Below are 15,795 nucleotides of genomic sequence, written 5' to 3'. Positions count from 1 at the left end.
CTTTAATAGATATGTCCCAATTATTTGCAGCTGATGGGACTCTACCATGATGCAGTTTTTCTCTCTTGCCTTAAAGATTTCATCTTCATATTTCATATAGGAGTCCTAACTCCAAAGAAATTGATTTCCGTGAAGAAAAGTCTCAAAATTCAGCAGTGGCATAAAAGGTGGCATAAACAGATGTAGTTTAGACATTTATTTGTTTAATTTTATGCCCTCTGAATACAGTGGCTGGCTACTGTCAGTTGGTGCAGCCATTTAGTTTTGAAACACAAATTAAAATGTTGCAAACAGGATAGAACGTTTGAATTTTAAAGCATAATTGCTGAATCTGCACAGTCTGTTTTTATCAGAACAAACATAGGCATTAGTAATGAGATACTGAGATGCAATATCTTAAACTTTTGAAAAGCATTGGTTTTTTGTGAGAATAATTGAATTGTCTTTTGGACCTAATATAGTTGCAATTACTCTGTGCCAGAGATGACAGCTATCTAAAATGCCTGGAATTACCTGATAAGCATGCAAACATTAAATAATGTTTTGTTAGTCTAATAATTAACATTAAGTTACTTATAATTATGCAGATTTCCTATCAACATTGCAATATTTAAGAATACAAGGTTTGTGACCAAGATGTGGATGAATATACTGCATAGTTTTGCTATTTCTAGTATTGTGATCTTTTTAAATCTTGCCCATGATAACCTTCTGTCTCAAACATCCATACGCACACTTTTCAACACTGGGAAATGTATGAACTGGGATGAGGACATTTAGCCTTTTGTGAAATTTTGACTTCTGAATCATGGAATTCCATCTTTTTATATTATTGTTCCCAATCTACGCTTGGTCTGCGGCACTATCACTTAACCACTCTCTCTTTAATCCATTGCCATTTCTCACCTGCCTTTAACTAACTTTGTGACTCAGATGCAATGCTCTGCCCCCAGTAGTTATTGCTTCCATGTGCTGCCTGCAGTGCTCCTTCATTCTTGGTTGCTCAACCCCTATTGTTGATGCTAGTGCAAGATGGGTGGATCTTCTTGTCAAATCTGATCAATGCATTGACTTGGCCCCAGTCAAATCTAACTAGGCTCCAGGCTCTGTCTGTGTTCTCAGGAGGGAAGTGTCCAACTGGTTGTGATCTCAACCACATTCCACCCTCTGCATCTATTGTCACTTTGTTGCATCCCTGACTTGGCTTGTTCAGGATTTCACTATTACCTGACTGCCTAGTGATAGAAGAGGTGGCACTTCCACAGCCCACTGTGGGGTCTGAACCCTGCAGGTAGCTGAGCTTCTATTCACCAAGGAGACATATTATCCTTCCCTGTCGTTGCATATGCACTGGCTGCAGGCACCCACTGACAGCAGGGGCAGCAGCAAACATGAGGAATCAAGTTTGGAGAAGGATGAGAAGTCCAGGTCAGGAAGAGGACGCAAAACAAAGAGGGGATGAGTGTGTGATCATAGCTGGGGAGGGAGGGAAAGATTGTGTAATGGGTGGTGGAAGACCATAAATGGGGATTTGAGTTGGAAAGGAGAATATGTGAGTGACTAAATGGGGTGGGATGCAATGAGTGTACACATGACGGAGGAGGGAATGAATGAGTGAAGCTGTGTTGGGCAAGAGGAGCTGCTGAGGGAGTATAGGTGAGGTGGATTCAAAAGAGAGGTGTGTATGTAATTGTATAAGGGTGAAGATTAGAGGGACTTCCATAAGATTATGTCATAATGTACTGCAAAGGGATGGTTGATGCCTACCTGAGGATATGCAATTATAAAGTATTTTATAGACTGCTTTAAAACACAAATGTTCATATTTATGTGATGTATTACTGAATGTTGATCTATATTGTGAAAACGTAATAATAATATACTGTATGCTGTGTTGTTCTATTGTTGTTTTAATTTTCCAGATGTCTGGGAGAATGTTCATTTTCAATATTTTTCAAAACATTTGTTAATGGGGGTGGGCATGACTCACACGGCCAGTCCTTGTTCTGATCCCTTCTTACTCTTGAGAAAGTGGAGGTGGGTTAAGATGCAGTCGTTTTGGAAAATAATTTGAGAAGCACTATTACTGTATCTTGTTTTGAATCAGGTGTAATTCAGTAAGGACGTTGTTAGTATGAAGTTCTTCCTATATTACCTACATTAATTATGTTGTCTGCTGAAATGCTGAGGTCACTTGGTGATTTAATACAAATGCATTGGTCATAGAAGGTAATAGAGGGTAAACTAAAGGAAAGATAATGTTTCTATACACTTGAACTCTAATAATTCTACCCACTTGAAGAGGTCTTGAAGCATTTGTATTTCACTCATGTTATAATTACATGAATTCTTATTTAAAAATTCGTGCCTTTTTGTCTGCAGCTACTAATCTTTAAACCTTTTATTGTTTTCAGCCACTTTTAACCATGTATACAAATAACAATATTTGTATTAGTCCACATTTGTGATTCACCTAAAAATCACAAATATGGACTAATACAAATATTGTATTATATTATATCATTGTAATATCTTATGAACTTAATTAAATTGTTTCCTTTCAAACCTAGCAAAGTCACCAAGGTCATTAAGAACAAATAGTACAGCTCCTGTAGCTGGTTGAAGCACATACATTTTTTTGTATATTTATGGTTCAATAGAATATGGCAGTAGAATGAGAAAGGAATAGAGGAATAATAACTGAAAAAGTAAGCAAACAAAAATAAAAGGAGAGAAACTGAACAAAGAAAGGTGGATACAAGAGAGCAAGACACAAAGTCAGATTGGGAGACATATAGGGGAAGCTGCATATAAATTTAATTTTTGATTTTTCTTTCCCTGTCCTTCCAAGATGTTGATTAGAAGTTTTTCAGTTCTATATTTTTATTTCACTGGCTGTCCTCGTGAACAGAAAAGGAGCAAGACTGACAATAACAATACCAACTGATGTAGAGGTGGACTTGCAAATTGCTACCTAGCAATACTTGAATAGCTGACAAATATTGTGCGAGCTCACATTGAAGTGTGAGAGACTGTATTTGTCAGTTGTTTTGTGCTTGAGAACTCACAGCTATACTTGATCCTGATTTTATATGGGCTGAATTCAGCAGGGTTCATTGGAGGGTAGGTACAAATTTAACTTTTAAATGAGTTGTCCAAAACTGAGCAAACCATAAACCAAGAACCCAAATCCTCTTTCTTAATATTGATGATTTTTATCAGTAGCTATTAATATGATCAACAGCAGGAAAATAAACATGAAAACTCATTATGATCCCAGTTCTCTCACTAAAAAGAGAACTATGACTTAGCTTCTCTGTTTTCTAACTCAGAGATGCTAAACCCAGTTTTAGCACTTGAAATGAAACCTCAGGTGAGTGCAAGTAAAACAATATGGACTGGGACTAGAACCTGGCATCACTTTGAATTTCTTTGTGGCTTTGTGACATACCATGCCATGCAATTATCCATTAAACTATTGGGTAATTTCAACAAATTATAAAACCAAAACAGCATAACAGGGACTGAAATAAATATACAAACATCTAAAATATAATAGATGGTTTAAAATATGATTTTTGGCTTTATCAAGGTTGGTTTTGATTATTGTAGCTACGTCTGGTTAAAAGGAAAAAAAAAGGCTTGACTCAGATGAAGTGCTATTTCTCAAGTTGGTGGATGTACCCATTATTGGATCTTCAAATAAATCCATTCACTGGGTGCTGCATTTTTGTTGATGACCTGTGTAATTTGAGAATATATTTTATGTTAAATTCTGGTAGCATGGGCTTTTCTTAAGTATTCAATTAATTGGCCATTCTTCATGTGGGAATCTAGACAGTGAACATTGGTAAGTTGTTAACTATGGTAACATTGCTTGTCTCCAACCAATTCTTAATTTATTCTGTGTCTACATTGTGTAGCAGTCAGGCTGTGGAAATCTGCCTAATTTCCCCCTTACTCCTGATTGTTGCTTCAGACAGAGAAGGGAATGAATATAATGGGACATTGTATTCTCTTAAAAGAAGTTACCAGTATAAGGCATAGAAAGTACTGAGTTTTTAAAATAATGCTTAATCTGTCCAATGATAGAATGATCTTCAAAACGAGACAATGGATTTTATTTTACAGGGAGTCGTTCTATGTGCAGATGATAATGTATTTTAAAACGTTTTGCAAATTGGGGAGGGTAAGTTAGCGATTGATGAATTGTGATCTGAATTTTAATTACTACAAGTAAGATGTTGATCTGTTTACTTCACTTAATTCTATTAAAATCTCTTTTCAGCTAACTGGCCTGCAGAAATTTGGGCCATTTCATTATTCCTTGGCACAAGCTTTTATGATATTTTGTTAATTCATATACCACATGTTTTAACAAAAGAATCTCTTGGTTATTCTGTGTGCCAACTTGATTCTCACAGGTGTATCCTGAGTCACAACATTTTTTTTCAAGCAATAGATAAACATTCACCAACCTTTGCTTGATAGTACAGAATTTTGTTATGACTGAAAAGAAAGATGTTGCCACAACTTTTCATCGTGCACTCATCAGGACAAATGTAAGATCGACAAATTTCAAACGGTCACAATAATGTTTACTACTGAAGAAAAGATTGTTTTCTCCCTAGCAATACCTCAGCCATTCACAGTCAACTTGCCTACCAAGCAGTACCTTTTGTCCCTGTAGTAGAACTTGTTGTGATTCTTTGAACTTTGGCATTAAGAGTACAAGTAGGCCATTCAGCCTCTTGAGGTTGCTCTTCACTCCAATACGATCATGGCTGACCCATTGTGGCCATGTATCAAATTTACTGGACCTGCCCAGAGCTAACTGAAAATGGAGAAGGGATATTAATTGGGCAGGAGGCAAAAAATCAGTTTTGTGACACAATTAAAATTTTGCTGTTAAGTTCTAAGTACCTTTAAGGTAGGTCATCTTAGGGAACCCATTTTGCATTCATAATGGTAAAAGGTAAAGTCACCATAGTCCTACTTTCTCTTTAGAAAGAGATGTTTGGTGATGGTTTAACCTGAGAGTCTCCATCTTTGTTCACAAATGTATATGTCATGTACCTGGTGAGGTAATCTTTCTGAAAGCTTCAGTAAGCACAAGCTTCATTTACTTGGCTCCTTCATAAACAAGGTAGAAAAGCAGGAGGCTGAAAGAACACAGAAAACCAGACTGCATCAGGAGGTGGAGAAGTCAACGTTTCAGGTATAACTCAAGGCAGTTCTTTAGCAAATGCTTACAGTACAAGGGATGAAACCTCTCTATGCTGATCAGCTTATGAGAGAAGTCTTAGTCATAAACTGTTTAGATTGTTGTTATTGTTGTTAAATGCTTACAGTGTTAGGGGTGAAGTCTGACTGAACCAACATTCTGACCAAGTGAGGCAGCCACACTGGCTGATGCTGGCATCTTTGGACTGGGGAGGCAAGCAAGTATAGAGTCAAAAAAAGGGTGGAATTAAAGGCAACTTTTTGAAGTTGCTGTTGTCCCATGCAATCCTTTGATGAAAAGCGATCAAATGTGAACTCTCTCCTACATGTGAGGTTAGTGATCTGATAGTTTGTGAGTTGCTGAGTTCCTTTTGCATTTTAAGTGTAAACCTTGGTGGATGAATGAGAGGCAATAATACTGTGATGCCAATACTGGCAGCACTGGTAGCTGTAATGAAGTAACAGGCATTAATTGCACATGAAGCATCTGATGGAGATGCCTGACACTCAATCTCCTGTGTGGCAGTACTCTGCAGTGGCAACTTTATAATGCTTAGTCATACTCATAGGAAAATGAAGCATTCAGTAGACAGTGGTACACACACAGTGCAATAGGTCATTCGTTCCCATGTTTCATTGGAGCCAGGTTCTCTTGGCCCATCCATGCGTGCTGACCTCATCAATCACACACTTCCAGGCTACTTTTGTTATTCTGGATGGTCTGTAGTTGCTACTCATAGGGAAAAAGGTACTTTTTTTTCTGAACAGCCTGCAGGAGAATCTCCTGGGAGGCATCACTAAACTGTGTTGCTGCCTTGTTACTGAGATCTGCAGAGGTAGGTGAGGTGATGAACAAAGTTTAAGTAATGTTCCTGGATTGTGAAATGCTGCCAGATTATTTTTAAAATATGGCTCTTGAATGTTGAAATCTAAAATAACCCATAAAATTTAGTGTTTTACCCATTAATGAATATATAATGGCCTGAGAAGAAAGCACTCACACTGACTTTTTTCAGAAAAGGAAAATTCTGCCCCTTAATTCCATTTTCCTGCCTGTCTCCCAAAATCCTTGGCTCTGTTGATCATCAAAAAATCTAACTCAGCCTTGATAAGATCACCCAGCCTTCTACTATTTTCCTTGAAAGAGAATTCCAACTATTAATGACTTTCTGAAAAGAAATGTCTCCTCATCAGTAGGAATTGCTGTAAGCTGTGAATCCTTTATTATGTGGTTTGCATGTGTATTTTAATCTCTTATTTTATTGCTGTGGCACCTAATTCATCTTTTTCACAATTTTTAGAAATTTTAACATTTTGTCAGACTCTACAAATATTTTCTAATTTACAACTCATAACAACCTATCCTCATGGATCTTTATAGATGAAATGAATGCGGGGTATTATGATTATATTATCAAAACCATCAGACTTTATTAGACTTCAGCTTAATATAACAAATGCCATGAAGGATAAAGAACATACAGTACAAATATTGACCGGACCTATATGCACCACATGGGGAAGTTGTGTTTGTTTGTGTCTTCGTGTTTGTCCTGGTACGTGCAAGATGAAAAGCTTTGGCAACATAGCTCCCTTTGCAACAATATTTGCCAAGCTCTTATGTTAACTCCTTACCTGTCAATAGTTTTAAAAAGTCTCACATGGCATGGTGTGTCGTATTTAATTCTGTTTTCTGTCTCTCAGTTGAACTTCTCAGAATCCTTTGGTAAGTGCTTGGTGTTCAGACTGCAATATGCGTAAAAGCAGTGGTGCATGCCATTCTTCTACTAACAGAGCCATACCCTTGCCATGCCTAATATGTAGCTGTGTGTCACAGCACAACAAAACTCACATAATAAACCATGAGCAAATAACACACCCTACTTGCTGTCCAGGAAAGAAATTTAAAATTTGATGCAATGTTGTTGTTTAAATAAAAAGGATGAAATGACCTTTACCCTAATATCACATTGGCAACACTGTGCTGTCTGTGTGATTTACTCGCTGAAGACTGATTGTTAACCCAGAACTTGGATAAGCCCAGGCACTTACATGGATGCTGCACTGCTGAAGACAGCTTTACTAACCTTCCTAAGAAATTGCTCTGATTTGTTACTTTGCATCAGCCTTTTCTATCGCTTAAAAAGAAATATATATTATATATAATAATCTAATTCTTTCCTGTTTCTTTTGGTTTTCTTTTTTTTGTTTTCTTTCTCTCCTGTACTAATGCTTCTCTTTAATCTTATTTGCATTCAAATTACCTCACCAGGTGGTACACCAATCAGAGGTAAGAATGCTGAACGTGCTCAGAATCATCGTCCTCGCTCCATTTTTCCCTTCCTCCAACGTTCTCATTTCCTAGCATTCTCTTGGCCTCAACACTTTGCTTTTTGCCCATGTTTCCCTTTCTCTCATACTCAAACCAATGGTTCATCTGTTTAAACTTCTCAGTGTATCGAGTGTTTATATCTACTTTTTTTAAACACAAAATAACCACATGATCATTTGTCAGAACCACTTGATCACCTGGATCAAATCTAATCAACTCGTGTTTCTATTGTCGAACGGTGCTTGAATCTGGTTCTAATGTGTAGGAATTGAATGTCTCCAGGAGTACTGACCCTTAAGGTTCTGAAAGTTAGTATTTATCAGAACTGCTGCAAAATCTATGTTCTTGAATCACAGCGTCATAAAAAAATCAGTACTCTAATTGGCTAATATAATTATATCACACTCTGGTTTGCAAGCTATACTCATTTGATTGACTTATATATCATAGTTTATGGTCATTTTAATTGCAAAGAAAAGTTTGAAAATTGGTAAGGAGACTTTACACACCAGTTTTGAAATTAAAATAACTTAATTTCCCACATCATTTGTGTCACCTCAAAATAAATTTGTAATTTGTATCAAATTATAATTACAAATCAAATTTGTAGTCTAAGTAAAAGATGTTCTTACACTTACTTGGCCTCTTTCAATAATGGTGAATGACAGTTTTCAAAGAGAGTCAACACTAATAATCTGCCATTTGCATCACTTGAAATGTTTTCAGATTCTGAATTTGTTTGTCTAGAATATTCTGCAATCAATTTGAAATAGGCACAAGTCAGCAGTTTAAAAAATATCATGATAATAATGCGTTTCCTGATTTATGACTTTACGTCTTCATGGTTCAACAATCAACCAATTTAGCTGTTCCAAACATTCAAAATGTGATAAAACTGATGGCAATCACCTGATCAAAATGGAGATTCTCTAAATGAGAAGCTGATAGATTTATTTTAGTTCTTGGATTTGAAATGTGTGGGCCTGATTTAACAGTGTATGTGAATAGTTTTTGAATGACTTAATATCACGCCCTATGGATAGTATTATTTTAAATTTGACACTTCCATTTTTTTTGCACACTTTAATTCCCCCACCCTGTCCAGTAATTCTCATAGCCCCTTGAAGATCTAATTTTATCTACTAGGGCTGTGAAAACTTTTACGTGGCTATGTGAATTGTAAGATTGTAAATTTCCTGATGATTCTTTCTAGTTAAACTTTTTCAGTCCTATTCACAGAATTATCCAGCAGTTTCACATGCCGTTGCTGATCAGTTTCTGTATTTGCTTTTTAATGGCTGTGATTTCAATATTGCTGTTATTGCTTATTTCATGCATTCAAATTTCCCCCTTTCTTTTTCTCTTATACTTTCTTCTGAGAAGCAAAAAATGTATTTTTCTCTTCCCAATTCATACAACTTTTAACTCTTAAAGTGAACCTACTCATGTCAGTTCAAACTATCCCAACTTGAACTTCCAATCAGGTTAGCCCTAAAACCTTCACATTGTTACACCTGTAAACCTGAGTTAGATATTTCTCTTCCCTTGAGCCCCAAATTCATGTCTCAATTCCAAAATTTCTGTTGACAAATTCCCTCTTCGTGTCCATTTTTTCTCCCTGTTATTGTCAGGTTCTTTACAAAGTTCAGATGTAGTAGGAGAGGAAGTGTAACATTCTTGATAATAAATTGAATAAAAGGTGGGAGGTCGATAATTTTTTTTTCCAAACCACAAGGATGTAAACAATGGGTGTGCTCTGTAGTATCAGTGTTTGAACTATTGCTTTAATAAACATATAACTGATCCATTAGTATTCTTCAGTAATTTGATCTGTTGAAATATAAAATTTATGACATAAATGAGGAACACTGCAGAATCAGGAGCTTTGAATAATACACTGAAAAGTCAGAAGACAGTAAAATCTAATGTACAGAAATGTGAAGTGAATCATTTTGGAGGGAAAGTAAAAAGTTTACACTATACAGTTCATTTTTTGACTGGAGTAAAAAAGAGATCGAGATTTGGATTTGGAAATCTTTAGAAGTTAGAGGAAAGGTTCATGTACATGTCAAAAGAAGAATATTGGATCCCATGTTTTACAACTAAGCTGCATAAAGCAAAAAGCAAATGAACTGTGCAAAACCTCTGTAAATTAATGATTAGGCCTCAGTTAGGATATTGACTAGGAATGCCAAGGCTATGGAAGGGACACAAAAGAAAATTGCTAAATTGGTGATGAGAGTTTTAACTTAAGCAAAGAGACTTCTCAGAATTCAGGGCTGTCTTCATAAAAAGAGGCAGGGGTGATCAGAGAAGGTTTGATCAAGGTTTTCAGAGTAATTACGGATTTCTAAAATTGTAAATATGGCAAAACTGTCTTCACTGCCAACTAGCAGATGCAAATGAGTGATGATCAAACAAACAATAGGAGATCTTTTTGCAGCAGGTCATTAGAACATTGGACATACTTCTACCAACAGTGGTAAAGTACAATCTGTTTCAATAGTTTTAAGTTTAGAAGCAGATTAATCTTTGAAAAAATAGAATTTTGAAAGAATAAAGGATAGTAGATAACTTTCAGAGTACAGTGAGACAAAGGACCGTAATGTCATGTTGTAATATTTACTTCTTCTACCCCACCATCCAACTTCTTAACCCCCTCAACTCAGCTAGTCGGGTCATACTTAGGTTTCTGCCATATTATTAATCTGCTTTAGACATTTGCTTCTCCATTGTGACTTGGGCTTTGTTGATTTGTTTTTAAGGATGTGTTGATTCTAATACACTATTTAATTAGATATTTGGACTGTATCAAATCTCACCTTTCTCCAATTTTCAAAGCTTATAGATCATTATTTTTGACTGTCTTTGTTTACTTGCTGCTCAAAGTGATTTAGTTTTTCCAGTGTTCACATGCCTTTAGATAGGCTACTGGCTTGGTTTGTTCACACATTTGAAATGCATACAACATTGTATCTGATGCCATGGAATCAATTACATTTTAGCTCAGGGTTTTATTAAATTATAGGGTGACCCTCACTTTGCCAACAGCCACAAGGGCTACTGGTTAAACTGAATATGCAATCTATGAGAATGTTGTAATACATTGTTTTATTTCAGTATTGGGGTCAAACACTACTGCTCTGTCTCCTGGCGACATTAAACAGTCTAGGCACTGGAACCATTCAATCCATTGACTGCACTTTCTTAATAAAATCAAATGTTATTTCAATTAAATCATCCATTTCATTAAATCATACTAAAATATTTCTCATTTGAATTTTAATGAAGGAATTAATGTGCTTTACATGTTATCATGTTTAAATTAAGTATAGCAAAATTATTTTTAAAAGACAATTGTAGTGATGTCATATAATGACCCAAGCCTTTTTCTGTACTGTGAAGTAAGTTATTTTCAATCGAAATAGAACTATAAAGCCCTTGACTATAAAAGGTAAATTGAGTTTAACAGAATTCAAAGAGCAGGTTGTTGATTTCAGTTTGTGACATGGCTAGAGGTTACTAATGTGTTTAGAAATTGCAGTATCTTCACATCGTAACCCTTACCAAGTTGTGTTTGTAAATGAACAAAAAAAACTATCAAATTATAATCTTTGGTTAAATAAGTATATTCTTTAGAAATTTGGTTGTGAATTTTTTTTTATGTGGGATATTGCACACCTAATGTAACATGGTAGTGTGAGCGGACCATAAAAGTATTGAATTTCTTATTTTGTGTTAAACAGGGATGTGAAAAGAAATGAGTTGTTAATGTTAGTCTAGTGCATTGATATTAGGGATTTTTGCTGCATAGTGAAACAGTGAACCTTTTTTCATTTATGTGGGGAAGTTTTTGGTACCAGTGTTTCCTGGTAGTGAGGCCTGGACAGATCCACTTGTGTATTGTTATTACCTGAATATGCACCCAGATTTCAAAAATACCGAATGGTACTTCAGTGATATCAAATTAATTAATTATGGGATACAATACTGAACACTTCAGCGTTATTTATTTTTCTGTTCATGCTGAACAAGGCATATAAAAAAGGTTTTGGATGAATGTTATTGTTAATTACATCCAATTGCTTCACTTTTACAATGTTATTTTTAGTCCAGTCAGAATTAAAGGAAGAAAGTCTCCTTTCTGTGTTGCCTTAGAAAGATCCTAAATGAAATAAATTGAACATTGTTTGCCAAATTCAATTTTGCTGTATTCACAGCTCAAATGTTGTATTCATTGGCACAAATCTGGCAGACTTTGGATGCAAATGGATAATTTGAAAAACATGATAAGGAGGTGCCGGTGTTGGACTGGGGTGGACAAATCACTCAACCCCAGGTTAACATAATTATGTCACAGATTTAACATAACATAAAACTGTTTGACTATAACCTGATGTTGTGCGATTTTAAATTGAAAAAGGCAGACTTGTCATTGGAGCAGTTTGGTGATGCATTAAACTGCCTCCAGATTTTAATGTGAGAATGCTTGATTCTGTTGACAGGTATTGATGGTGGAAAACACTGCCATACCTGGCACTTAGTATCCCTTGTCGAGCAAAGAATGATTGCTTAAGTGGGACTGCTTATTTTGATCTTTTCAGCATTACCTATGCCTATAAATGATGTTTTATTTATGTCCAAGGATGTGAGGCATGTTTCATTTTAACAATAAATGCATCGTTGAAGGTGTTCAGCAATGATTTAAACTTTTCCATGTATGTCTCAAAACTCCAAACGAAGTGTTACACTGACTGGATCATCAACAAATACATTATTTATTTGTTAAAGAATCAAAATTAATCCCAAATTTGATCTGAAGTGCTGTTCATATAGTAAACTACCTTCAGGATACTGTAGCTTCCTTCAAAATCTTTCAGTTATTCCAGCAGTTAATACATATTTTTGTAAGAGTTTAGGCTTAGAAATGCAATTAACCCTGAATATATTGAAATTTAATATAAAGTCACAGTGATGTACAGCACAGACATCACCAACCCCTTTGGTCCAACCCCTACTGTCCTTATGCTGTTCTAGGGATTCACTCGATTCCAGCTGGGTGTACCAAACATATGCCTCCTTTTTCTCGACTAGAGCCTCAATTTCTCTATAGTCACCCAGCATTCGCTGCATTGTCAACCTTTCTCTTCACACTGACAGGAACATACTGCCTTTGGACTCTCTTTATCTCATTTTTGAAGGCCTCCCACTTACGGCTGTCCCTTTGCCTGAAATAGCTGCACCCAATCAACTTGTGAAAGTTAGATTACAGCAGATTAGATTCCCTACAGTGTGGAAATAGACCCTTCAACCCAACAAGTCCACATCAACCCTCCGATGATCAACCCACTCAGACTATCTCCCTCTGACTAATGCACCTAACACCATGGGCAATTTAGCATGATTAACCCATCTGACCTGGATTGGGGGAGGAAACTGGAACACCTGGAGGAAGTCCACGCAGACACGGAGAGAATGTGCAAACTCCAAACAGACAGTCAACCGAGGCTGAAATCGAACCAGATTCCTGGTGCTGTGAGGTAGCAGTGTTGACCACTGAGCCACCATGCTGCCCTAATGCCATCTTGTCCAAAACCATCAAAATTGGCCTTCCTTCAATTTGCAACTTTATTTTTAGTATTATGTGATAGATCTTTCTGAATTTGGCTCTGACCTGCTAAATTTCAGTCTTTAGCTTTGTGCGTTTGTCAGCATTCTGTTGGTTACTAGCTCTGCCATTTTGGACCTGTAGAATCATATTTTTCACCTTCTAATGAAACAAAACAATGTCTTAGTTCTAAAACACCTGCTAGAACATTTCATTTACACCCCAAGATCCATAAACAAGCTCGGACTTACTAAATACAAATGGTCAGATGGATTTATCAGAAGTTTCTTCCTTAGATTATCTTGAAATTGCAATATGTTACAGTTGCAGTTTCTTTTTTATTACATCATTCAAGTCTAAATATGAATATTTCTGTGATCTAATCATAGAATTTTCAATATGTTATACTGTCAGCAATTCAAATTTGGTAAGTTCCTGCTTCATGGTTCCACATTTATGTTTTTTCTGAAGTGTGCACTCACTTCAATAATTGATCTTAAATGTACGACTGTGTCGGAGCTAAAGCATCAATACAGCCATTTAACTGTCTAATAATATTAACAATTTCTGTGTATCATTGGGGTGGAAATTGAATCATTAGGGCTGTATTCCAACAATATGCTTGGCTCCCACCCCCCAAAAAAGTGGTTAGTACATAAAAGCTGAGCTAATTTGAGTTTGCACAGTCATCTGTAATCTTGAATGGGAAGCTTGTCATTATTTGCCCATTCAAGTTTCACAAAGAACTTGCAGTCAATCTAAATCCAGTATGGATGTAAACAAAGTGCTGTGTGCCATGGTTTTATATTAATATCCCTACTAACAAAACAAAAGGAATAACTTGATTTTATTTTCTTTCACATCTGAAAGTAAGAAACATGACTGGGCTAAAATGACAATTTCTTTGCAAGACAACACAAACCAAGATTTGATTTTCAGGACTTCAAATAGTGTTTCCATCAGCATTTTAAAACTAAACTAATCCTAAAATAAAACATTAGCTTATTGATAAAGGATACATTGATATTCTTAAGCTTTGAAGCTTTTATAGGTGTATGGGTAGTGTAATAATAATCTGTTCATACCACCCAAGTTAATTTTTTTATTTCAATGGAGAGATTTTAAAATAGGAAGGTTGCAACCACTAGTGAGGAAACTCTCTCACAACTGATGAGTGATCGGCTTTCTTCACTTATGGCATAAGGCCTGTACTTCCTAAATCCTCAAAGTTGTCCCTGCATGGCCAGTTGGTCATATTCCATAAAACCTATATTGACTAATAAAATATATTTATAACTTGCCTCTGTAAATATAATAAAGCTACGATATTGTTTTTACTAAGGGTAGAATAATTTGGTCATAAGGTTGATCTGAAATATAACCAACTAGAATGAAAATTCTTTTGTAGATTCAATGTTTGATCATTCCCTGAGGACTGATGTTCTAGTCAGATTGCAAACTCTACAGTCAGTATTTGCTTTATTATACTGTTGGGCTACATTTTCTTAAAATTTCAGAAGAAATTGGGCATTCTATTCAGTAAAGCAAGCCTGCATTTTGTGCTTCAGTTTGTTTATACCTGTGATGTATAGATTAAATCATCCCATTTTGTGTAAAACAAATCTTTCCACCTGAATCTAAGTAAAATGTTTTCCTTAGTAAACTTTCACTGTGAAAACTTTACATTTTATGACCATCCAGCTTTATTGAAACTTTTGTTGTACATTATGTGAAACATGATGGCAGACAGAAAAATATAATTATCTGAATTAGACACAGTGTAAAGTTTCTTAGTTGAAACTTACTTAAAATAATATTGTTAACTCCCAAAATTCAGTTATAAGTTAAATGCAAACTGTTGACTCTGAATTTCTCAATTGCTGGATGCAGCATATGGTTTACCATGCAGATTTTCTCATTGACTGTTTAATAACTACAGTACTCTCCACATATCTTATGCAACTGCACAATGTCCTGATGATTCACCATGCAAGGGTTAAAGTACTAGTCATCACATACACTATTTAAGTGTAGAATAAGGAGTGAAACACTGTCAATGTTGTGTTAGTAAATATTCTTACATACTTATTAGTATGGAATTGTGAAGCTGGTTGAGGGTTAATATAGAAAGTAGAGTATGTTCCAAAATCGGATTAGTTCATGATTACTTAAATAGAATGTATTCTTTTTAAATTGATTTTTAAACATTCACCTTAGTGAAATCAATGTAGGAACAAAAGCAGTTTTGTTTAAACAGAAGATATTAGTCCAAGGGTGCTATAAATTATTAATTTTTTTGTGTTTTCATTTTATTTCTGGACACTTTGGAAATAAAGGGGCAATATTTGCTTTTTGTTTTTAATGACAACCACATCCTTTTCCACCACATGAATTTCTCACATTTTCTGTATCTCAAAGTTGAATAACTTGTCATTGTGCCAGAAATAACCAGAGCTGTTTGTGTTTTTGTACAGGAGCCTTGCAAATTGAGAATAGTGAAGAATCCGACCAGGGCAAATATGAATGTGTATCAACTAACAGCGCTGGAACGCGTTACTCTGCTCCAGCTAACTTATATGTCAGAGGTAGGAAGTGCACTTCTTCAACTTGTTCCATATTTCATTATGCTGCT

General features: G+C 35.6%; 1 protein-coding gene across 8 annotated transcripts in view; it reads left to right on the top strand.

Moving 5' to 3' along the window:
* The window catches only part of ptprfa (protein tyrosine phosphatase receptor type Fa), a 462,130-nt gene that overhangs the window by 256,715 nt on the left and 189,620 nt on the right, over positions 1–15,795 (top strand). For all 8 annotated transcript variants that reach the window (XM_060830552.1, XM_060830548.1, XM_060830551.1 and 5 more), the window contains exon 6: positions 15,638–15,748. In XM_060830552.1, the coding sequence (XP_060686535.1) occupies positions 15,638–15,748 (111 nt within the window). The remainder of the gene's footprint in view (positions 1–15,637; positions 15,749–15,795) is intronic.

Source organism: Hemiscyllium ocellatum, chromosome 9, assembly GCF_020745735.1.
Source record: "Hemiscyllium ocellatum isolate sHemOce1 chromosome 9, sHemOce1.pat.X.cur, whole genome shotgun sequence".
In the NCBI taxonomy this organism is placed as follows: Eukaryota; Metazoa; Chordata; class Chondrichthyes; order Orectolobiformes; family Hemiscylliidae; genus Hemiscyllium; species Hemiscyllium ocellatum.
Note: the sequence above shows the minus strand (reverse complement) of the source record. Positions and strands in the feature narration are given on the sequence as shown.